The 25,710-nt window shown below is 38.8% G+C and overlaps 1 protein-coding gene and 1 long non-coding RNA gene across 2 annotated transcripts; both read right to left on the reverse strand.

Moving 5' to 3' along the window:
- Window positions 1-1,613: 1,613 nt before the first annotated feature.
- Window positions 1,614-10,161, reverse strand: LOC127436678 (uncharacterized). Its single transcript, XR_007896445.1, has 6 exons — window positions 9,697-10,161; window positions 6,819-7,711; window positions 6,391-6,569; window positions 5,537-5,668; window positions 5,314-5,421; window positions 1,614-2,128 (listed from the first exon to the last, which is right to left on the reverse strand). It is a non-coding gene; the product is annotated as an uncharacterized LOC127436678 (long non-coding RNA).
- A 203-nt stretch (window positions 10,162-10,364) lies between these two features.
- Window positions 10,365-22,245, reverse strand: LOC127436656 (leukotriene A-4 hydrolase-like). The gene is given in 20 exon segments (XM_051690934.1): window positions 10,365-11,306; window positions 11,617-11,721; window positions 11,843-11,925; window positions 13,183-13,278; window positions 13,423-13,477; window positions 13,761-13,831; window positions 14,265-14,368; window positions 14,690-14,834; window positions 14,968-15,079; window positions 15,930-16,000; window positions 16,158-16,181; window positions 16,359-16,499; window positions 16,684-16,756; window positions 18,558-18,610; window positions 18,704-18,759; window positions 18,762-18,807; window positions 18,953-19,021; window positions 19,605-19,725; window positions 20,976-21,106; window positions 22,053-22,245. Coding segments are annotated over 20 exon segments (1,833 nt in total). The 5' UTR covers window positions 22,209-22,245; the 3' UTR covers window positions 10,365-11,185.
- Between the last annotated feature and the right edge of the window lie 3,465 nt (window positions 22,246-25,710).

Consider the following 25,710-nt stretch of genomic DNA (forward strand, 5'->3'; position numbering starts at 1 on the left):
AAATCTTAAACATAGAAAGCAAGAAGTTTTTATGCAATATAACCTGATGAAATGAAATATTGCATGATTATGTGGTTCTCATGAAATTCGTTTTGATGCATGGAGTTTGTTCTTTGTCCTCTGAAATACACAGTGGCATTATGGTATATTTTTCTTGTTTCAGTTTATATTATTATTGTGAAGAAATGCCTGTAAAATAGGTTGTTGTTATATACAGTAGTTGATCTTTTTTCCAAGCAGTCCTTCTACAGCATTTGAGTTTGTTACATCAGCTTGAAGTACATGATAGAGATGCTCTTTTGTCTGACTGTAAGTGTTTTCTTATTGGATGCAACCAAACTGTTGGGATTTTTTTATTTGCTCATTTTTCTCTGGTGATTATCTGGAGGTACTTTATCCTCTTTATCTCTGTCCCGCCCTCAAAAACATCCTCTGTAACACCATTACAAAAAAAACGTTTCCCCAAATAACGTTCTGCTTGGACACATGGTAAGCAAGGGCCAAGAATGGTTGATCAGATCATCAGTAGAAGAAAAGATGATTCAAGTACAAGTGAACTCTTCAAAACATAAACATCAGAGAGACCTCACAGTGTCCAGCACAGAAATGAAACATCTATGCCTCTATTTACATCTGTATGATTAAGAATGAAACTATCGGGGGGGCTGGGTAGCTCAGCGAGTGTTGATGCTGACTACCTCCCCTGGAGTTGCAAGTTCGAATCCAGGGCGTGCTGAGTGACTCCAGCCAGGTCTCCTAAGCAACCAAATTAGCCTGGTTGCTAGGGAGGGTAGAGTCACATGGGGTAACCTTCGTGGTCACTATAATGTGGTTCTCGCTCTCGGTGGGGTGCGTGGCAAGTTGTGCGTGGATGCCGCGGAGAATAGCGTGGGCCTCCACACGCACTACGTCTCCACAGTAACACGCTCAACAAGCCACGTGATAAGATGCGCAGACTGACAGTCTCAGACGCGGAGGCAAATGAGATTCGTCTTCCGCCACCCGGATTGAGGCGAGTCACTACGTCACCACGAGGACTTAGAGCAATCCAAATTGGGGAGAAAAGGGGACAAAAAAAAAAGAAAAGAAAAAAGAATGAACCTATCTGTGCTGTCAGAGGAAGAGCACAATTTCATATACATCTTCATGGCTTTCTCATGATGATAGAGGAGGCTGAATATCCACTTAGTGCTTAAAGATAATGAGATGGAAACAAACAGACGCCCTAAAAATATTCAAACCATCAATATCATGAACATGTCATCATCACCACGGCACTCAGTGACGAGAATTCAAAAGCACTTCTTTATTCTTGTTTCCAGCTATCTGAGAGACTGAGATTCATGAGAAGAGACGTGACGAGCTGAGAGGAAAAGAGAAGAGAAGAGGAGACTATGTTTGAAAGGGGGGCGGGGGGGGGGGGGGGGTTGTCTGTAGTAAAAAGACCTCATCTTAAATCTTTGTGCTCTTAAAGGCACCTCTGCTTAAAAGGGCACATTTACATCTGTGAACTGTAACAGCTGGGTCCTCAACATGTGTACTGAAGAATAAAACTCAAGAGTCAGGTTTTGCAATAATCAAATGAGAGATATTTTACTGATTGCTCTCTGCAGGTTCAGTAGGCAACACGAGTCGATGAGATACAACAGTTAGAAAGACAGGAAGTTGAAGTGCAGTTTTACAAACTTTCCAAAGCAATTATAGTCATATGCAAATTACATTAAGGGTGTCATCGTACCACACTTTCTAGCATTCTGGTAGGTCAACAGCTTCAAACATTTTAACATATTACAAATATGGACTGTTTCCGTCTTCGTGCAAACAATAATTGTTAGACACAACATGAATCGAGGTCCCATCCTTGGTTGAGACAAACTTATGATCAGATATCAGAGGTTAGCTATCAGTTATGGCTACTCATTTCTTTACATCAAAGGGGTACCAAGGACAGCAATTAAAATCCTTGGAAGTTGTTTTTCGACTATGGCAAAGTCATGTTTGAGAAGGCACAAAAACCGTAAATAATTCATAGACAGAAGTTATCTAGACATTTAATGTATCGGTGCTATCTTCTCCTCCAGAATAGAGGCCTACTCCTAAGACTTGCTGAAATGTCGGGCCTCATCATCTGTGGAACATTAAGACAGAGCACATAGAAAACATACACAAGGCCAAACAAAACATAGTATAATATCACATTAAAGAAACTAAAATCTCTCGCTCGCATACAATTAATAATGATTGAATAAAATAGAATCAAATGGTTATAGAATAGATAATTATGTACAGTGTATCCGGAAAGTATTCACAGCGCTTCACTTTTTCCACATTTTGTTATGTTACAGCCTTATTCCAAAATGGATTAAATTAATTATTTTCCTCAATTCCACAAACAATACCCCATAATGACAACGTGAAAGTCTGTTTGAAATCTTTGCAAATTGATTTAAAAAAAAACAAAAAAAACACATGTACATAAGTATTCACAGCCTTTGCTCAATACTTTGTTGAAGCACCTTTGGCACCAATTACAGCCTCAAGTCTTTTTGAGTATGATGCTACAAGCTTGGCACACCTATTTTTGGGCAGTTTCTCCCATTCTTCTTTGCAGGACCTCTCAAGCTCCATCAGGTTGGAAGGGGAGCGTCGGTGCACAGCCATTTTCAGATCTCTCCAGAGATGTTCAATCGGGTTCAATTCTGGGCTCTGGCTGAGCCACTCAAGGACATTCACAGAGTTGTCCCGGAGCCACTCCTTTGTTATCTTGGCTGTGTGCTTAGGGTCGTTGTCCTGTTGGAAGATGAACCAAGTCTGAGGTCCAGAGTGCTCTGGAGCAGGTTTTCATCAAGGATGTCTCTGTACATTGCTGCATTCATCTTTCCCTCGATCCTGACTAGTCTCCCAGTTCCTGCCGCTGAAAAACATCCCCACAGCATGATGCTGCCACCACCATGCTTCACTGTAGGGATGGTATTGGCCAGGTGATGAGCGGTGCCTGATTTCCTCCAGGCATGACGCTTGCCATTCAGGCCAAAGAGTTCAATCTCTGTCATGTGCCTTTTACTGAGGAGTGGCTTCCATCTGGCCACTCAACCATACAGGCCTGATTGGTGGAGTGCTGCAGAGCTGGTTGTTCTTCTGGAAGGTTCTCCTCTCTCCACAGAGAAATGCTGGAGCTCTGTCAGAGTGACCATCGGGTTCTTGGTCACCTCCCTGACTAAGGCCCTTCTCCCCCGATCGCTCAGTTTGGCCAGGCAGCCAGCTCTAGGAAGAGTCCTGGTGGTTCCAAACTTCTTCCATTTATGGATGATGGAGGCCACTGTGCTCATTGGGACCTTCAATACTGCAGAAATGTTTCTGTACCCTTCCCCAGATCTGTGCATGATACAATCCTGTCTCGGAGGTCTACAGACAATTCCTTGGACTTCATAACTTGGTTTGTGCTCTGGCATGCACTGTTAACTGTGGGACCTTATATAGACAGGTGTGTGCCTTTCCAAATCATGTCCAATCAACTGAATTTACCACAGGTGGACTCCAATCAAGTTGTAGAAACATCTCAAGGATGATCAGTGGAAACAGGATGCACCTGAGCTCAATTTTGAGTGTCATGGCAAAGGCTGTGAGTACTTATGTACATGTGATTTTTTTTTTTTTCGTTTTTTATTTTTAATAAATTTGCAAAGATTTCAAACAAACTTCTTTCACGTTGTCATTATGAGGTATTGTTTGTAGAATTTTGAGGAAAATAATGAATTTAATCAATTTTGGAATAAGGCTGTAACATAACAAAATGTGGAAAAAAGTGTAGCGCTTTGAATACTTTCCGGATGCACTATATATAATAATTATAACATATACATATGTTTGTGAATAAATACGAGATACAATAAATGTATATTCTCCAGAAGCCGGGCTAAATGAGTAATAACTGTTACTGCACTCCTGGCATCGGCCAAACCCTCAGTCATCTCTCAGATCACATATATATTACTTGTACCTTTTAGGAAAAGAGAACATAACATAGATTAATATAATAAGAATAAGTGAGGACAATAAAAGATAAGGTATAACTTGTAAAAATAAAAGGATTTCGAAAATTCACCCCTTCAGAATGAAAGGGGCAGGGGCTTGCGCCCCTGTAGACCCTGTTCTGTGCATGTCTGGGATGCCGTGGGGGTGAGTAAATGATGAGAGAATTTTCATTTTTGGGTGAATATCCCTTTAAGTATGGTAAATATCTCTAATATTATGTTGTTGTTGTTTTTTGTGAGTTAAAAAACAAAAACAAATTCCAGTTCCGTGTCCCTGTGTGACTGTCCTATTGGAGGATATTAGCCTACATTATACTATATTTGTCATTCAGTAATATTGTCATATTGTCATTCAGGGTGTATTTTATCACTTATTAAATGTTCACTGTGCCATGTGTATTTCCTGCTAGTCTTGCTGGTGTACGCCAAACCACATACTGTTCATATTAGTTTATGTTCTGCCTATTGGCTGTGGCTACTCGAAATGTCAAATGAGTCATCATTACTAATATGATATTAAATGTCCTTAAATGCCAGATTAGACATTTCATTTGGCCTTCTGTTTAACCTTTTGTGTTCTTATAGTGCACTGCCACGCAGACCAAGTACCAAGTAGATTAATGAACACTTGACCACTACTTTATTCTCCAATTCCAATACATAAAAATATTAGTGTTAATGTATATTTATGTTAAAATTCAAGTAAATTACATCAAGTAACATCAAGTTGTATTATATTAATACTATATTTATGAATCTCAAGTGTTTATATAGGCTATTGATTTACAGATGGATTTCATGGATACTAATAGCACCAATAAAACTACAAAGCACCATCATTTTTAAAACTGAGTTGAAAATATAGTAATGGGCAGCAACACATCAAGTACCACCATGGTAAATTTGTCTTTTTAAGTCACATTTAAAATGTAAAGATGGCATTGCATTTGTTTTGCATAACCAAATATTAAACCAAGTGACATTTATTTTAAAGAAAGATAACACAAGCACACTTTCGCCGAAGATGCACAATACACTGTTCATAATTAAGATAATCAAGAATTTGCACACTTCTGGAATCATATCCATAATTAATGTCATTCATTACAAAGACTTTTTGGGGCCCTGTATTTTGTGCGTGTGGTTATTTCACCAAGAAAAACTGATGTGTTTGACACAAGACAGACGCCTTGCTGTTTAGAAGATTGGTTAAAAAAAATGTTCAAAGTTTGCTGTGAAATCTCATGCCTCTAAATATCCCTTTACACACCAACCTCACCTCTATTCCAACATTCCCTTTGTCCAAAAGTTTTGGCGAGAACAAACTTCCCCCACCTCTTCAAAACCTTATCACTTTGTTTTATACTGATCAGTGTGCTCCATGCTTCTACTCGGTGTCAGGGTAGTCAAGAGATAAAAAATGAAAAGGGAAGGAGGGGTGAGTGGGGGGGACAGCTTACTTATTTAGATGGCAATTGTATGTGTCTCTGTGGCTGCCTTACCTGTGTTGCTTTGATCATAGCTGAGCATGGAGTGGCGTTTGATTCCAGCGCTACTTTGACAGCTCGCAGGCTGGCAGAGGCCTTTCGGATGACTGGAGATCAGAGGAGACAGGCTGGAAAGCAGAAGTCCAGCTGAGAGAAGATCAGAAGAGGCAAAACTTCAACCAGAGCTATTGTGAAGGAACGTAATGGCTTAGATAACTTTTTTCCTCCCGTTTTTTCTTCTGAAAACTTCCCCTTTAGAATTTTGAATTGCCCACTTAAAGGTCTGTAGGGCTTTGTCTGGCTTTGACAGAAGAGGTATGTTTTTTTCTGCCTCATCCTGGAGAGCCAGATCTAGTTAAACACTGTCACTCCATTTGGCCTAAACCAGCAGTTTAACACTGCTGGTTTAGTCTGGTGGACTGGCTTTAGACATACACACTAGACAAGAATAATATCATTTAAATATAAAAAATAGCCCTGGTCATAGTGTTTGCTTATTAATGTTTTTACATTTACATTTACATCTTACAAACCTCTGACTAGTTAATATACTCAAATGCATTTGTAGGCCTTTTATTAAATCTGGCTTCATGGCTTTATTCGTTTGTTTATTTTGGTTTATATTGTTCATTTATGTGTGTTGTGTGTTGTGTTTTCTAAAAATGTCTTGAAATATTGCATTTCATTTATTCCATTCAGAATTATATCCTTGAAACCAGTGAACCAGTGATATCTGTACTGCAAAAACAATACAGGGTTCCTGTGATGTAATGTCTCCCTCTAGTGGTTGACACAAAAGATCTACAGTGCTGTGCAAAATGCTCATTGTTTTAAACTTTTATAAGTAGTCAGCAAGTGGAACATCTCACCATAAAAATATTGTGGTATAGAATATGTTTCACACTGGAGAGTAAAATTACAGTTATATCTCTCAATATCTTTTAATGAAATATTCCAGGTTCAGTACAAGTTCAGCTCAGTCAACAGCATTTGTGGGATAATGTTGATCACGACAAACAGCGAACAATTTAGTTTTGTCCATCCTTTTCTAAAAAAGAAGAAGAAAAAAAAGTTACAGTGAAGTGAATGGGGCCCATTTTTGAGTATTTAGAAGTAGAAATGTGAAGCTTACAATTTTATAAAAGCACTAAAGTGAATGATTCTTTAAAAACTGGTGTATTATTTGAGCTATGTTGTTTAAATAGTTTTTGCAGAATTACAGTGTTTAGCCTACAATGTTACGTCGTCATGACAACAAAGTAGAAAAAGAAAAGCTGTTTTATTACACTTAAATCACCTTAACATGCGTCTTGTGCAGAGGCGGTCCTACGGGACAGGCCCAGTTGCCTGGGGCCCAAAGCTGGGGAACCCCCGCGGGCGGCAACAACAGTAGTTTACTGCAACGACACTTGAAACCAATGGGTGAATCTCAATTCAAAAAACGCTGTGAACAGACTTGTGTTCTTATGAAGACCAGTCTTGCCAAGCATCCTTGGAAGAACGAACTCGGGAGGACAGGAGGACGTAGAACGCATCTATTGCGAGCTTTGAGATATGCTGCGATCTTCCTGTTGCGCAATTAACTGTCACAGCACATTTGAATCCAGTGAGAGAACTAATGGCATTATCACACCAGTGACAGCATTAATATCATCACACCAGTGAGGTTTTGCAGGACTAGTGACACGTTAAAAGAATAAAGTCTGTAAACACTCGTTCTCTACATGTCTATAACTGTATTAAAATGATGCCCAAAAAACAACAAATGTTGATGGAGTACTCTCACGTGCCGTCAGACTTTAGCAAGATTACAGTGGAAACTCTTGAGGAAAAACAAAACGATAAATGTCCTTCGTCTGCCACCATAGTACCGAGTTCTTGCCCACAAGTCACCGTCCGATGCATCCTTGATTTCAAGGGCACATCCGGGTAATTTCCTGCGTTCTCAGTACTTGCATTCTTAAAGATTGGAATCAAACTTCGGCAGTGGATGATGACATAGAACAAGTCCACGAGAACTTAAGAACACAAAAGAACGCACATCGAGATTCACCCAATGATTGGCAATGCTTAGCAGACTACAATGACATTTTTGGAAAAAAAAAACTTGAGGGGCCCCCATCCCTTTAGCTACTAATTCAAGTAAGAGCGGGATGCAGGAATCATGAAGAGGACGTCCGATGTACCAATCTGGGAGTCAGAAGAGGAAGAAAGAAAGAGAAAGTTGTGTCAAAAATTTACAAACCGAAGAAATAAAGCACAATTTTCCTGTTGAGACTGGGAATTGAACTGTGGCTTTTTACACCACAAGACAGCACCTGTACTACTAAGCCACATGCTCATCTGCAATCTTCTGATTGTTTTATTGAGGACTTTGTCTCAATCATTTACAAACTCAAAAAATCAAAATGGGTATTCAAACCAGGATCCTAAACATAAAAACCCCACCTTTACCACTGAGCCACTGGTACTTCTACTCAATGCCATGTTTTTTTTTGGGGGGGGGGGGGGGTTGTGTATATATAGCTTGTCTCCAATAGCAAGCAACAAACCTTAATTTACAAATTTACAAACTTTCCATGTCCAGACTGGAATGAAAACCAAGGCCTGTCCACACAAGAAAACCTTGGTTTGACTCCCAGTCAAAACATGGTGAATTTGCACTATCTCTTCTGTTTGTAAATGATTGAGAAACCACTCCCATAAACATGTTCAGTACATGTATGATAGTCTCAGTGGTATATGCATGGTCAGCTTCCATGGAAAACCATAGTTCAAATAGCAGCCAAATTATTAAGGCAAACCTCCCAAAAAAAAAAAAAAAATGAACAAATGCATGTAAATGCCAGTGGCTCAGTGGTATACATTTTGTTGTCTTGTGTGTAATGCCTCATTTCGAATCCCTGTCAAAACATGGTAAATTTGTGGTTGTCTAGGTAGCTCAGCAAGTATTGACACTGATTACCACCCCTGGAGTCGTGAGTTCGAATCCAGGGTGTGCTGAGTGAGTCCAGCCAGGTCTCCTAAGCAACCAAATTGGCCTGGTTGCTAGGGAGGGTAGAGTCCTATGGGGTAACCTCCTCATGGTTGCTATAATGTGTGGTTCTTGGTGGGGCACGTGGTGAGTTGTGCGTGGATGCTGCAGAGAATAACGTGGGCCTCCTCACACACTACATCTCCATGGTAACATGCTCAACAGCCACATGATAAGATGTGTGGATTGATGGTCTCAGATGCAGAGGCAACTGAGATTTGTCCTCTGCCACCTGGATTCAAGTGAGTCACTATGCCACTATGAAGACTTAGAGCGCATTGGGAATTGGGCATTTGAAAAAGGGGAGAAAATAATAAAAATAAAAAAACATGGTGAACTTCATTTCTTTGATTTGTACATGATTGAGACAAACCTTTCTAAAATAAACCTCTAAACTGTGACAGTGGCTCAGTGATAAAAGTGCTTGTCTCTTGTGCAGAAAACCTTAGTTTGTTTCTCATTCAAGTCAAGGAAAAAAATTGTTTGAAAATGTTTGACACAAACTCCAAAAACCACACATCCTTGTAAATGGCTCAGTAGTGTAAGTACAGCCCTGTTGTAAAAAAAAAAAAAACAAGCACATGCAAATGGCTCAGTGGTATGAGCATGTTCTCCTTGTGTGGAGGATCCCTGTTTGAAACCTAGCCTGATCATGAAGGTTGAAGGAGCATCTGATCAAATCAGTTGTCTTATCTGCTGAAAGAGGCTGGATGAGTGTGTGAATTTAGTCAAACATCTGGGTTGGCCTCTGACACAGTAGAGTAAATCCAGTAGATGAAAAGATGGTTGTTTATCTAATAAACCACTGAGTTTGCTCAGTTCATAGAGCATGTATGTCTACCTCTATCACAGCCAAATGTGGATTTTAGGGAAAATGTCCTGCTAAATACCAGCCACTGTTGAAGTGCCAGGCCAGCGTGGAGGGAACATTACAATGTGTGCATGGTATTCTCACATGCCACATTCCCATCATTGGCCCCTATAACACACAATTCTCAATTTCCTGGAAACTCTTAACAGGGATCTCATTCCTGAGAATGAGAGGGGGTTGATAAGAAATGACTTGCTAACGTATGTTATAGTTTGGGACAATGTAAGTTTCCATTGTTCAAATACAGTCAGGGAGTTGTTTGTTGCTCACCTACGTTTTTTGATGGAGTTTCTCCCACCATACTCTCCATTCCTAAATCCCATTGAGGAGTTCATTTCTGCGTGGAGATGGAAGGTCTATGATCACCGTCCTCATGACCAGTTGTCCTTACTGGGTGCAATGGATGGTTGTGAGGACATCCCAGCAGATTGTTGTAGGGAGTGGCTGCGTCATGCCAAAAGATTTTTCCCGCATTGCATTGCAAGGGAGGATATCAGCTATGATGTAGATGAAATGTTGTGGCCAGACAGAGAGAGATTGGAACACCCATGAGGCTGATTAACTTGCATTTTTTCTTGCACATATTGTAGTTCCTGAATTATTATTTTATTTTTTTTCCTGTGCAAGCTTTCTTAACGTATTTTCGGTTGGCTGTAAAGTGTGTACATACAATGATGAGAAATGTTTGAATAAATGTTTAAAGTATAGTGTGTGCCATGAATTCTTGAAATCAATACTATTCAGCAGCCTAAGTATACAATGTTAGCAATTGGACAATATTACATAGTAGGTAACTATCACACTTTCAGAGTACACTGTCATTTGACAAGATGTCTTTGCATTTTGACTGTCTTGGTCTAAGCAATGATAAAGGAAATTTTGTTTTGATGACAATGATTTATTCATTAAATAAATCCATCACATTTGAAACAAGAGTTAATTTCTTTGCGTAATCACCTTTTGCAGGTCACAGAGTGGTGTGCTGAATGTACCATGTGATGTGAGGATTGTATTAGTTGTTGCTTGTACTAGAGTTTTGACAATTGTAAGTTTGTTTCAGTAAATATGCCAAATCGATTGAGGAAAAACTGTAAGACTCCTTGGATATGTATTTGTCTGGAAACATACCGAATTTAGTCGGCAGGGACAGAGAGGATAATAGGATGGTGGGCCCACTCCTGACTTGCGTACCAAAGGTCTGTTTCAGGGCGACGAAGAGATGGGAGGTGGACATTCATCCAGACTTGTAATCTAAAGTTTCCAAGTACAAATCCCAAGAGCACCGATTCCTTTCAGAGTAGATGTCTTTTAAGATGCTTTGACTAAGCAAGTGTCTATTCAATACCAACTTTAGATGGTAGGGACAAGGTGGGTGGTGAACATGGATGTTCAGCCAGATATAAGCAAACTTAAGTTGTTTGGGTATTTTTTGTTGGACAATATGTTTATTACAGAGTATTACATAGGAGGTCATATAAAAGGCTATAGTTGATCATTCATACTAAAAGGTATGGTTTTTTTTTTTTTTTTTTTTTTTTTTTAAACATTGAACAACTGGAAATTGAAAAAGTGAAAAATTAAATATTCTTCACTTTCCTTTCAAAAACCCTGAGACTGAAACATCAAGATATATATAAAAAGTGCAAGCTTTGAATAATCAGGAGAAAACGGTTATGCACATTTACCTAGTTATAATATCTGAAGGCCAATTTTGCACATTGAATACTGCTGGTATTTGAGATGGTCAGAATCCAATGTTTTAACTATCGATTTTCAGATCCTTGGCCACCAGCATTGCTGTGACGGGGTGCAATGCTCCACGGTGCTTCTTAAAAGTCTTCACTGCCTCATCACTGTACTTTGGGAAGTTGTAAACTTCCCTAAAAGAGAGAAGAGGGGAGAGGGGGAGAGACAGAAAGTTAGCAAGTACTTTGAAATTGCTGAGCACCTACTGTATATGCAACAACAAACTGGACTCTTGAAAAAAAGAAGTGTATCCAAGACTGCAAACAAGCAAATGCTATGTTGATCACTGCAACAAGGAAATTACAAGACTCTCAATTGGTCTGTAATATCCTGTTCCTAGTATTCTTCTTTAGTGAATTTTCTGCCTACATTTTTTTTTTTTTTTTTATACAAGTGACCAATTTTTCTGGTCAAATCATGAATTGTCAGAAACTGATAATTTACTTAAAGAGAGGACGGGTGAATTTCATCCTGCCCTGTTCAGTAGCCATCTTCAGTGCCAGTGAAACAGCTTCCTCCCAATGTGCCCTGACACACAAGCGCAACCACCTGTATAAATACATACACAAACACAATTTGAGGTCACAGATGCATGTAAATGATCATTCACTGTTATTTTAATAGCATGACACTTCAAAGTCAAATAATCAAAGCAAGTGGTCCTGCTTACCTGAAGCGGACCTCTGCGTTTTTAACACTGTTCAGCTGGTATACCTCCTGCATCCTCTTCATGTGGAACAGAGAAAGGGGTTCCTGATGCAAAACCACACATGTAGAGAAGACAGACAGACACATTTCAAGACTACTTCTGCTTTCGTTACCTTTATAGTATACATTTGTAGTTCTAAAAGCTTACTTATACTTAGCCACTTCATGCGTCATGATCAGTTGTATTACTGATTGGGTATGCAATTCCATTTACATTTGGCATAGACAAAAATGTCTCCATCCAAGTCAAAAGAGCCAGTTGCAACAAACCCCTTAAGGCAACCCTTAATTATAATATCTTTAAAGTTATACCTAGATAGGAAAAGTTTATCAAGACAAACACTTTGATGTTGACTTGAAAAAGCCTTGAGTGCTGAAGTTTAAAATAGTTTTAAAAGCTTAATATTTGAAGGTTTTACTGGATGGATGGATAGATGGATGGACGGTCTATTTACATTTGAATTGTTTGACAATTGGATTTTGAAATCACGAACATTCTTTGGCATGTTTGAACATTCCAAGTCTATGGGATTTTTGATTATTCGTTACAGGGAAATTTTTATGTCAGATCAGAAAGAAAAGTCAAAGCAACCCAATTCAGAACAGTCTGTAGGTCTGTGCCAAATTTGGTGGATTTAGCTTGAAAGCTTGAGAAAGGTTACAATTGGAAATTTTGGTCTGCGTTTGGGAATTTTGAGAAAACCCTAGACAGCCTAAAGTGTAGAACAGTATGTTGGCTTTTTCAAGCTAACATAACTAAGGATGTTCTTAACCTAAAGGGTTGTTGCAACTAGGCATTGGAGTCCTTCCATTATTGTCTGTTCATCAGGTTCTTTTCAAATGTTTTATTTATTAGAAACTTTATTAGTAATAGCTCACCTCTCCTTAACAAGCTGCATGATTTGAGGTATCATTTATTTTCATAGTACAAAGGTGCAGGACATGGTATGTGCCAAAGCTTAAAGGCCAAAGTATACTTCGGGTGTGCGTGTTGCGGTATGCTCCGTGCACAGTATGTGGCTTGACCTCGGTTGTGCACATCATCTGCGCATGTGCTGGCCATTGACTGTACTAAAAGTGTCACAATGCAGTTGTAGTGTGCATGCCTCGAACGCGTTCCTATTTGTTCGTGGTCAGAAAGGTATACTTACAAAGGCAACACGATCGACCAGGTGCGAGGCGATCTGGAACACGCAAAAACGAAATATACCTGGGCCTTAATACTTAAGGTTAGGGTTAATCCCTAACCTTAAGTATGAGCAGTAGTAATAGTGATGCTTCCGTTAGCAACTAATTAAGTACCTCTTGCAGTAGTAAAGCCATGAACTCGATAAGCTGAGGAGAGTTTAATTTCTTCACATCTGCCTCACTGAAACTTGCAAGATCTCCTTCTTTTGCCTGAAGACACACATACAGAGGGAAAAAGGAAGAGAGAGCTTTGTCTCAAACTTTACGTATCTGAAAAGAAGCTCTTATGTTGAAGCACTGGTATTGTTTAAAAGAACAGTTTTTTTTTTGTTTTGTTTTTTAAGAAAGCCTCACCTTTACCCATCTCTGACACAAAGAAGTGCAGGCGTCAGCCATGGTGGTGTCATACCTGTGCACAAAGGCAGAGTTCAAGTGAGTTACCTTGGAAATACATCGTTTCATTGTTTTTATATAAAGCTAATTATAACCCTACCCCTAAAAAGGACTTGCATTTTCAGAAAAAAAATAATAATAAAATAAATAAATACATTTACTAATGAATCATTTTCCCAAATGAGGACGTCCTTAATGTCCTCAATGGCAGTTTTTGTCAAATTGAGCTGGACAAATTTGTTCCCAAAGTATAGCTAAGTAAACCCACACGCACACACACACTCCAAACAAGAGCTCACTGTGGCTTGACGGGAGGCATTCCTGGAGTGTGCATCCATGCATTCCAGTCCACTTTATTCAAGATGTCCACCTGATGCAGAGAATCAAAGAGAGATCAGTTACACGGTAAACAGAGCATAAAGAAAACCTTAAACTTGTTGAATTGCACTAGTTACAACTTCATAAACAGTTTCCAAATAACCGATTCACAACTAGAAAAACTATCCTTCTGACCTATTTGAAACTAAACTTTAGAATTTCAGTTTACCTTGTGGAATCTAATTTAATCTTTACAAGAGGATTAAATTAATCTCATTTGAACCCATTGGTAACAAATCATGATTATGAAATCATGAAATTCCATCAGAAATGCTTTACGATTATTTGACAAGGGTCTGGAATCAATAAAGTCCTTACAGACAATTCTTACATTTCCAAATCTTATTGAGCTTATTGCATACAGAATGATACATGCATGTGTATATATTTATTCATACATGTATACATATTGTAGTGGTCCTCACCTTATCTTTAAAGTAAGTGAATAGATAGTTCTTCCATTCTTCTGTGGTTGCGCTGCCATAGGCAAACAGCTGAATGTAGGACTTTACGAATCCCATGAAGACCTCTAATTCATACAAGAGTTGAAAGACTTATGTATTTATTCATTTTTTCCTGCATGGGCATCAAATAGCAATAGCAAATCTTAGCAATTCACAGACAGGGTCTACCATTATTATATATATATATATATATATATATATATACACACACACACACACACACACACACACACACACACACACACACACACACACACACACGTAAAATGGTGTTACACATGTGCACAGGTGGTTTAACCTAGTGGTACAAGATCTGGGCTGGTAACGAAAAGTTTGTAGATTCAAACCCCACAAAAGATGATCCATGAAGCATCACTATTACATACCTGGACCTCCCATAAGTTCCTCGAGATGATACAGCAGAGCGAATCCCTTCTCGTAGGGCACAGATGAGAATGCCTCATCCGTGTCCACCTCATGCAGGTTTGGGACGAGGTTTGTGAGGACATTATTTGCTCCAAACTGTTTCACCTACAGTACAACAACAATGCCACAGTAACTTATTTTTTACAATGAAACTGCATCAGAAAATGTGTAGATACAGCAGTTTAGTGCATAATTGGAAAAGATGAATATTTGTTGTTTTTGTGCATGTTGATCTTACAGATTCCTGAAGTTCTTTCCATCCTCCTATGCCTTTAAACTGCCGGAGTTGTTCACTCTCCATGCACCTGGCAATCATTCTCTCAATATACACCGTATGACCCTCATTCAACCTGGAGACACAGAAAGAGTTGTTACACATTAAAGGGGTCATATTATGGAAAACAACATTTCTGTTGCTCTTCTGAAATAAAGAGTTAACTGTATTATGTAGACAAGCTCTAACATTCATTCACAATGCAAAGCTCCCTCCCCAGTCCAGCCACATTACATTTCAAAGCATATACGGTTTTCTGCTATTGGCCGCCCAGAAGAACAACAGTGTGAACTATGCCAATATAGCATGTTGTGGTTAGTCATTCAACAGTGGTCATTTAGAAAAAGATATCTTAAAGGTAGTAGGTACAGTAGCAAAAACAGCCAATTACATTTTAGGAGTCAGAGAAAGGGTGGAAATGGTCATGAAAAACTAAATTAAGACAAGGTGCAAGAAAATGGACTGTGGTGATGGGGGTGTGGCCGAGCGCTGCTTTGTGAATGGAAAGCGAGGCCAGAGGAATGAATGGGAAGGACTCGCACCCGTGTATAATTTCTCTAACAGCTGTTCTGTGTTTCAGTGAGCGGCGTTGGGGAGATAAAGGGGAGACGAGAAGCCCAGAGGGGGAAGAGAACTGAGCCTGTGTGTGTGCTACGGCTGAAAAGCCCAAACAGAGTTTAATTGTTCAGAGTGAATAATGTAATAAATAAAATGGCTCCCGCTTCCTGCTTTCTACACCTACAAAGGGCTGTGTTACATGGACTTCATGGGGAGAAAAGTGGAGAACATTCCCCTCTAAGTTCCCACCCAGTATGCAACTTCTATTTCAGGCATAATGACCATTGCAACCAACAGAACAGCAAAAGATGTGGAGTCTGGGTGTCTCATTTGCATATTGGTTGAAAGCTCAATATGTGCGAACTGACCAGAAATGCTCCCAGGTCCTATTGGTCACCAGGTTCCCTGTCCAACTGTGAGAAATCTCATGAGCAATTACCTGTAGTGGGACAGGTGCACGTAAGATAATGAGCATGAAGCAATTTTACATCAGCACAATATACAGTATCTGGTTTAGAACAAATAAAATACTCTTCGTGCACATAAACTAAACAATTGTTTTTAGCATTCCTTGTAAATGCACACAGATAACTTACACCAGCGAGTGACCGGTCTCCAGCCTGAAAGACAGAAATAAACAGTTTATTTCACAGCATTGCTGAAATTTTGATTCTGATTATTTTTTATGGCGACCATAAACGTAAATACTACAGTAATGTCTATTTGGTGCCTTGAGTTGATTTTAAGCAAGAAACAGATAAAAAGAATGCATGTGAGTGTTGGATTATACTACCGACCAAGACAGTCGGGGTGACAAATGTGAGGCAGGGGTTCTCCATGCCTCCGTATGGAAAAGATGGAGGCAGCACCAGTAAATCATACTGGCCCCACACGTACGGCCCGGCCAGACTCTCAGCTGTCTTCAACATGGTTTCAGTCTGAGGAAGAGAGAATGGAAGAGAGAAAAGAGTGATATCTTTATCTGCCAGTCACATCAGTTAGTGACAGATAGTAGTTAGTAGTTGTGAAAGTCTGTGGATAACCAGATTAATCACACATATCTGAAATGTCTACATACTCACCATCGAGATAAGAGTCTAGAGTATAAAAGAACCATCTCACCTCTGAGAACTCAAAGGCTGCCTCATCCACATACTCCTTCTCAGACCAAACTCTGGACCGAGGGCCAATTTCCCTGAAAACATAACACGTCCATCACATATAGACTAAAATGTAAATGTTGTGAATTTATAAGAGAAAGAATGAGTGAGAAAATAATGAGTTTTTGAGAAGTTACTGGTTTCCACAAGGTGTGATAGTCTTTCATACTGAACCCATGGTTGCAAGATGCATTAAAAGGGTCCTATTTTGCACTTTTCGTAGCACTTTATTTAAAAAAAAAAAAAGCGTTCGGTCAGACGCGAATGCTAGGCATCTGTGTACAGGACCCGTGATGCAAATTTGATCATCAGCAGTGCTCGAGCACTGAACGTGTGTTGCTCGATTTCTCCAAGTGTATCTGTCTGCGTCCTACAAGACTACATGGAACACCCACTTCACGACACGCCCACTACACGTAACGCCCCCCTTGGATCATAAAACGATTCTATTGGCTACAAGAACTTTTAAAATCCTATGCAATCGCTCAACTCTTTAAATATGACAAGGAATACATTTGTAATTATATGTCATATATATTATTAAACTGAAGATGTAAATGGAAAACTACCTTGTTTAATGTGAAATGTTGTGGAAGTGCTCTTTATTGTATTCCTGAAGGTATTTGTACAATTTCTGCTTTTTCAATAATGTAAAAAATATATAAATGTTAAAATAATAATTTCTCTGTTCCGTTTTCTCCAGTTAGCTCACAAGCTAATCGATTAGCCTATTAGCTTAGCATACTGCTAGCTTCTTCTCTTCATTGATATGGCGGTATGACTGTATTCAAAAGAACTTTTAATGTGCGGTATATTTAATGATTTTACAAACTTTTTTTCTTTTTTTTAATCTTTGTGTTAATGGTAGTTAGTTTAGAGTTATGGATAGGTGTAGGTGTAGGGTTGCTGCGGGACACAACATTCACAGTATAAGAATGTGGAATCCAACGGTTCCAATCCTTCACATTTTGCTGGGTATTTGGAGGGGGTGTAACTTGTAGTGGGCGTGCCTTGTCGTGGGTCTTGGAACTTGTAGTCTTGCAGGACACAGACAGACCTTTCTCGATTTCTTAAACACGCGTACTCTGAACATGCAGAATGCGCATGCGCCTGGAATTATATGCACTAATTAGTGGGTCCACAAGGTGGCAACACTCACAGTTTAGCCATTGCTGTCACTAAGAAGCACTAGAAGATGATGTAATAGCTGCTAAACAACAAGTGATGAAGGTGAAAACAACAACAGTGGATGTGCACATCAAGAGCGCATGTGTAAAGAGGTCAGGAGACACCATTTGTATAACTCAAGTCTGAAGGACATCTTTATAGGTCTAAACTCCTGAACAGAAGTCGTCCGGTGTTCCATTGCAGCCGTAGCGTGCATGTGCCATCTGCCTGTATATGTGCGCGCAGTCAAACGAACTATACTTTGAAAGGCTAGGGTTCGACTGTACGTAGACGCTAACAAAACCGAAGTATACTTTGGGCTTTAGGATCAACAAGCCTGTTTTTGATCCTGTAACTTAAAGACTTTTATTTGTAAATGACCTGTTATGATTGACTAACTTCTTTGCATGTAAAATGAGCAGCAAAAACAACAAGTTGCTGAATACTGAACAGGCGTTAATACGTGACATGTCTCTGACGATTTTCAGAACTCTGCATTGTGAACTTTAGAACATGTCCAAGTAGTGAATCAAACTCTTATTTCAAAAGTACAAGAAAAAAAAAATGGTTTTCCATGTTTAAGACACCAGGATAAACTAAGTGAGAAATAAACTGAGACAGAGAAAAAGAGGGAAAAGTGAAGCAAGTTTTAAAGAGATGAAAGATCACCTGCTCTCCAAAGCACCAACTACTATGGCGATCAAGTAAGAGGGCATGGGGACCTGAAAGAAAGCAAAAAGAGCAATCTGTGCTGTTTAAAGACAGAATGCTTCGGTCTTTAAACTTTTAATTGTGAAAGAGGAAGAGAAACGAACCGGCTGCCTGAAACGATATATAACTCTGCTGCTGTCGTCTGGATCTGGTTCCTGGCATCACGCAATGCACTCATTAACGCCACCAGCTCTCTGGGGACAGACACCTGAAACAAACACACAAACAGAAAATATATTCAGTGCTCATGCAGAACAACTGTCAATTTTAATTAGTGTGTTGTTTAAGTGTTTATCTTGGGGTTCACATCATTGAATGTTTAATTAGTAATTTGTTCTGTTCATGCATGTTACCTGCGCATAGTAAGTGTGTTTCACTGATGGAGTGTCTTGGCAGGGCACCATGGTCCTACAGTGAGTGGCCTGTTTTAACAAAACATATAACATGATCTTCTCTCTCTCAGTGGTCAAATACCAAGTTGATATTGTTTCAGGTCCACAATTTGAAAACAAAAGTATGCATGCACACATTTACGTAATTAGAGAAAGAGAGAGAGGGAGAAGGAAACTTACACAAATTATATAAATGAGGACAAAGACTCCTATTGCTTTTATATAAAGCTAATTATAATGACTACATATTAACACAAACCTTAACCTTAACATGCATTTTTCTTTTATGCATTTTTATAATTTGCAAATAACTATATAAATTATCTATTTTATTTCTGAACTGTTTATTCCAATTGAGGACGTCAATACTGTTAGAATGTCTCTGTCCCTAACGTGCAGACACAGGCTGAAAATGCAGACAGTCTGGATGTAATGAGCACCTTATAAGGAGACTGGCATAGAATGAGTGTGTAGCACTGTGGTCTCTGCTGCAAGGTTACTCAAATTTTTATATTTCAAGGAAACTGCACTGTAACCACACTCTTTGCACATATGAACACACGCATACACAGACTATGATTGTGAAATGATCTGTGAGATGGTAAGGAGATACCTGGCACTGGCTGAAAAGGTAGGGATGTTTCTTTCCAGCAGTCTGCACGGGAGTCAGCCACTGCAGTGCTGTGGCACTAGGCGAGGTTTCATGTTCAATCTCCACAATCACATGCTGCCCACTAAAAGCATACAAAGTCAACTTAAACACAGCCTTAAACAAAATGAAAAACAGAACATTTAAATTTGGCAGCCAAAGTTGAGGTGTTAAATGGCAAAAGTCTTCGATCTGGTCTGATAGAATCATATTACTGCACCTATATTTTTGTAAAGTGATTTTTATGTGGCTTTTTGTACGTATCGCAGCATTTTTCTGGTAAACTGAACACTAGAGGCACTAAAACAACAATTACTTTTATTCACTTTTACACAAATCACGAGTAAAACGCTTTGATAGGTGTGCGTGAGAAACAGATCAATATTTAAGTCTTTTTACTATTAAACTCCACCTTTGAACAGCCCTGACCAGTAGGTGGCGATTTGCACGATGAATGCAAATTAGAAAGAATGTGGTAGTGAAAGTGGAGATTTACAGTAAAAAAGGACTTAAATATTGATCCGTTTCTCACCCACACCTATCAAATCGCTTCTGAAGACATGGACGTAACCACTGGAATCACATGGATTACTTTTATGCTGCCTTTATGTGATTTTTGTAGCTACAAAGATCTGATCACCATTTACTTGCATTGTGTGGCCCTACAGAGCTGAAATATTCTTCTAAAATTCTTCATTTGTGCTCTGCAGAAGACAGAAAGTAATTCACATCTGGGGTGGCATGAGGGTGAGTAAATGATGAGAAAATTTTCATTTTGGGGTGAACTAACCCTTTAAGAAACATCGTAATATCATTTTGCAAAACTTTTGCCACAGTCTGAAAATCTTTGTTACTTAAGTTCTTTCTGAATGCCTCAAACTGAAATAAATGCATCAAAATTGATATTTAAACAGGATGCACCACATTTTTCAAGAAAAGAGCAAAATCAGAATCTGAGATTAATCACATTAATGCCACACACACACACACACACACAAAATAATAATAATAATAATTTTACAATATAATGCGCATAAGTGCTTTAACAAAAATATCTGCAAAAATATTTTTGATTTTAAACCCTCCAAATGCTCTTGCTTCCATTACAAGTCCTTTTTTCTTACCCTGATTTTTGCCTCTCTTTTTTTAAGAAACAAGGGACGAGTCAAAATGATTTTTTTGTGGTAATCAATATAATGCAAGCAATGCCATCAATAGAGCATCACCTGTATTGAACCTGGAACATTCCTTTAAAAGTTAGTGACAGCAGGACTATCTGGTTCTAAAGCCAAATTTTAGTTTGCAACACTAACAGCATGAAGTTTGCGGCAGTACCGTGAGAGCTGAAAAGGCAGAGTGATCTCCAGAGGGGTTCCCTTAAATTTGTGCTGAGCCCCCAGAGCAAACTGAGCCGCCTGGCCATTTGCAGAAACCTTGAAGATCTTTAGGTCCTTGGAGTCCAGAGTCTAGAGAGAAGGAAAGAAAAGAATATTAAGTCTCAAACATTAAGTTTATCTGTTAAGGATCTGTTTCATGCACTACTAAGAGTACTTATTGCTTATGTTGTGGCATTCCTCATTGTTAAAGTCACTGTGGATGAATGAATGAATAAATCTAAATGAAAATGCAACAGAGATGCCCACATCAAAAGACATTATTAGTTTTTATTAGATGGGAATACAAGGAATAATTATACACAATAATTATTCTTAAGATAAAGATGCTCTCTAATTCAAATAATAAATACATTTGAACAAGAAAATATTCATTTATTGTCTATTATTTGACACCATACAACTGCACTGTTCCAGTCAACAGGGGTGATTTCACTTGATAGTGCAAATTACATCTTGTCGTGATGTAAAGTAATCATATTCTTCACATATTTAATTGCACTGTGCACCACCTGATATGCAAAAGCCATAAATGGAAATGCACATTTCTCTGAAATCTTCTTGACTTTGTACGCCTGTCTGTCAAGTTCAGGTAAAAAGTTCATTAATGTGATTTGTCAGCTCCTGAAATCAAAGTTCATGTCTGGTGCATTAAACCAGGTACACGGTCCATGACAAATAAATGTCATTAATGATCAGACTTCCTTGCAAATCAATATGACAATCAATGCAAATTGCATATAAAATGACAGATTATTGTATCCAATTCATGAACAATAGGCTTCAAATATTATGAGAAGTCATCCAATAATCTGTTGGTTATCATCATAACTGTATCAAGTTCAGGTGAATATGTAACCCAGTCCTGATCTACTGTTCAAACTACTCTTACTGTGTCAGTTTCATTTCAGTCCAAATCAAAGCAATACAAACGCACGGCACACTTATGTCTATGCACTAGAATGAAACAGAAAAGCATGGACATTGACAGTTTTGATGAACCAAATGAAAACTATACCAGAGAAGAGAATTTATCTTCCAGAACTTCCACAGTCAGGGCGACCTTCCCTTTGAGCACATGCCTGTCAAAATCGACATGATAAATGAGATGTAAATGCTTGGTAGAGCATCTAGAAGGAGACGAGAATGAGCTCGGGTCTGAAACAGGAACCATGGTTGAGGGAGAGAAAGAGAGAACGAATAGTCGGCTCGCGCTGAGCTTGGATTTTAAGCGAGACATGTGAGTCACGTGACACCGGCAGGTACATTGCAACATGGGAATTCCCGAAAACGATGTATTACTGCACTTTTGCGGCTGTTATTGTGTTTCGTGTTTCGTTTATATACTGTATACAGTTCTTACTGACTTTTTGCATGAAATAAAAACATGGATGCAACTTTTAGAAACTAAATTGTTCTAAGACCGAGGTTCTAATCATTGGTACACCAGCAGCTACTCAGAAGAGTAATCATTTTAAACTGACAGTTGATAATAGCCTGGTACTTCCCACCAATCAAGCACGAAACCTTGGCTTTATCTTTGATGCACAGATAACATTAGATGCACACATCAAGAGTGTTTCTAAAATCGCCTTTTATTGCCAGGATCAGGCCCTTTCTCTCGTTGCCTGATGCAGAAAGACTTGTACATGCCTTTATTAGTTCTAGACAGTAGTATAGTCTAGCTCATACGCAAGCATACGCCGTAAGCCCGCCTATCTTTCAAAGGATTTTGCGTATGCCCACCTAAAATGAGTTATGATACGTATGGCCGCCAGAACAGCGAGAACGCTTTTGACCCATCATTTTTAATTATACTGAGGTGATGCCGCAGCATCGTTGAGGGAATTGTGATTATTATTCATTTCTTTTTTTTTTTTTTAGTGTACAGAGATTCTCTCTAACCGCACACGGAGCAGCGGGAGGCGGGACCGCAACCGTTGGCACAGTCAGAATTGACAGGTCGACTCAGCTGAGCTACCAATCAGAACGTTCGTTTTAGACGCGAGTAGATATTTTTTAACCAATCATATCTTCCGTTTTAATAAGGGGCGGGACATTTCTAGCATCACAGTGAAATGCTGACATGCCAGCAGTCTAGTTGATTAATTAAAGTATAAAGTGTTACCCGTTTTACAGTTAATTAAAAGAACAGTTAATCAAACCTATTAATTTAAATAGATATTTAATATCAAGTTTTAATATTGTACTGTACATTAATGTATTATTAATACAATACTAATGTTTTAACTTAGGAAGAGTTCAGAAATCAATATTTGGTGGAATAACCCTGATTTTCAATCATAGCTTTCGTGTGTCTTGGCATGCTCTCTATCAGTCTTTCACATTGCTGTTGAGTGACTTTATGCCACTCCTGGTGCAAAAATTCAAGCAGCTCAGCTTTGTTTGGTGGTTTGTGGCCATCCATCTTCCTCTTGATCACATTCCAGAGGTTTTCAATGGGGTTCAGGTCTGGAGATTGGGCTGGCCATGACAGGGTCTTGATTGGGTGGTCCTCCATCCACACCTTGATTGATATGGCTGTGTGGCATGGAGCGTTGTCCTGCTGGAAAAACCAATCCTCAGAGTTGGGGAACATTGTCAGAACAAGAAAGCAAGTTTTCTTCCAGGATAACCTTGTACGTGGCTTAATTCATGTGTCCTTCACAAAGACGAATCTGCTCAATTCCAGCCTTGCTGAAGCACTCCCAGATCATCACCGATCATCCACCTGGTCGTCTAATGGTTAGACAGAGATCTGGAGAGGCCTTCAAGCCACAGTGTCTCGCACCCACTGCAAAATTTGCTGGAGGATCAGTGATGATCTGGGGGTGCTTCAGCAAGGCTGGAATTGAGCAGATTTGTCTTTGTAGCAATGTGAAAGACTGGTAGAGAGCATGCCAAGACGCATGAAAGCTGTGATTGAAAATCAGGGATATTCCACCAAATATTGATTTCTGAACTCTTCCTAAGTTAAAACATTAGTATTGTGTTGTTTAAAAATGAATATGAACTTGTTTTCTTTGCATTATTGGAGGTTTGAAAGCACAGCATCTTTTTTGTTATTTTGACCAGTTTTCATTTTATGCAAATAAATGCTCTAAATGACAATATTTTCATTTGGAATTTGGGAGAAATGTTGTCAGTACTTTATAGAATACATTTTTTTTTTTTTTTTTTTCATTTTACTCAAACACATACCTATAACTAGTAAATCCAGAGAAACTGATCATTTTGCAGTGGTCTCTTAATTTTTTCCAGAGGTGTATACATATTTAACATTAATTTGTAGTAGTTTTAGCATCTGTAACTTATATTAGACCATTATGCTTATATTATTATTATTATTATTATGGAAAAGTGGTAGTTGTGTGATAGTTTCACTTCTTATCATTTCACCATCACCATTTAACCACTTTTCCCATTTTTTTCTTTTTCATTTTTGCAGTTCACTTCAGAAGTCCTGCGGTGTGAAGATTTTTTTATATATATAATAAATATTCTGTGTAGTCTCTCTAATAATATCTGCTCATAATAATTATATCTTATACGTTTATTATACGTTACAATTATAGGTTTAATAATTATACAAGAATAAGCTAAATGTTTAAAATGGTTTTAGAGGAACTGCCCAATTACTGACATAAAACTCTATATTCAATACGGACATTTTTTATATTCCATTGTTTACTTGCGAATGCTTGTATTTCAATTATCAAAATTAGCTAAGCATCTCTCTAGCTTTCTGTAGCGCTTTTAGACAAGCACAGTGCTGTAATGCTTTTACAAAGTTAAACGTTTGAGAACTTTTTTTCAGAAACGCACACCCGCACACAAACAAAATGTGTGTGGAGGAAGGAACCAGGACTGCGTTCTACCTCCACTAGAGAGCATTTCAATGGCGCTTGTTGTAATACCCTCTCTTGCCACAAGAGGGCGCTTCATTGGCGCTTGTTGTAATACCCTCTCTTGCCACAAGAGGGCGCTTCATTGGCGCTTGTTGTAATACCCTCTCTTGCCACAAGAAGGCGCATCATTGGCGCTTGTTGTAATACCCTCTCTTGCCACAAGAGGGCGCATCATTGGCGCTTGTTTTAATACCCTCTCTTGTCACAAGAGGGCGCTTCATTGGCGCTTGTTTTAATATCCTCTCTTGCCACAAGAGGGCGATTCATTGGCGCTTGTTTTAATATCCTCTCTTGCCACAAGAGGGCGATTCATTGGCGCTTGTTGTAATGCCGTCTCTCGCCACAAGAGGACAGAGAACGAAAAGAAATGCTGGGGATGCTGAGATTTTTAATTGATTTCATATGTTCCCTCAGATACTGTTGCGAGTGGACACATCTAAACATATTCGTTAATATCAACACTAATTTAAAACGTAAACACAAAATTAAACATATTGGTGTCATTGGCGCTTGTTATAATACCTTCTCTTGCCACAAGAGGGCGCTTCATTGACGCTTGTTGTAATACCCTCTCTTGCCACAAGAGGACAGAGAACGAAAAGAAATGCTGGGAATGCTGAGATTTTTAATTGATTTCATATGTTCCCTCATATACTGTTGCAAGTGGACACATCTAAACATATTCGTTAATATCAACACTAATTTAAAACGTAAACACAAAATTAAACATATTGGTGTCATTGGCGCTTGTTATAATACCTTCTCTTG

This window comes from Myxocyprinus asiaticus, chromosome 47 (assembly GCF_019703515.2).
Source record: "Myxocyprinus asiaticus isolate MX2 ecotype Aquarium Trade chromosome 47, UBuf_Myxa_2, whole genome shotgun sequence".
Taxonomy (NCBI): domain Eukaryota; kingdom Metazoa; phylum Chordata; class Actinopteri; order Cypriniformes; family Catostomidae; genus Myxocyprinus; species Myxocyprinus asiaticus.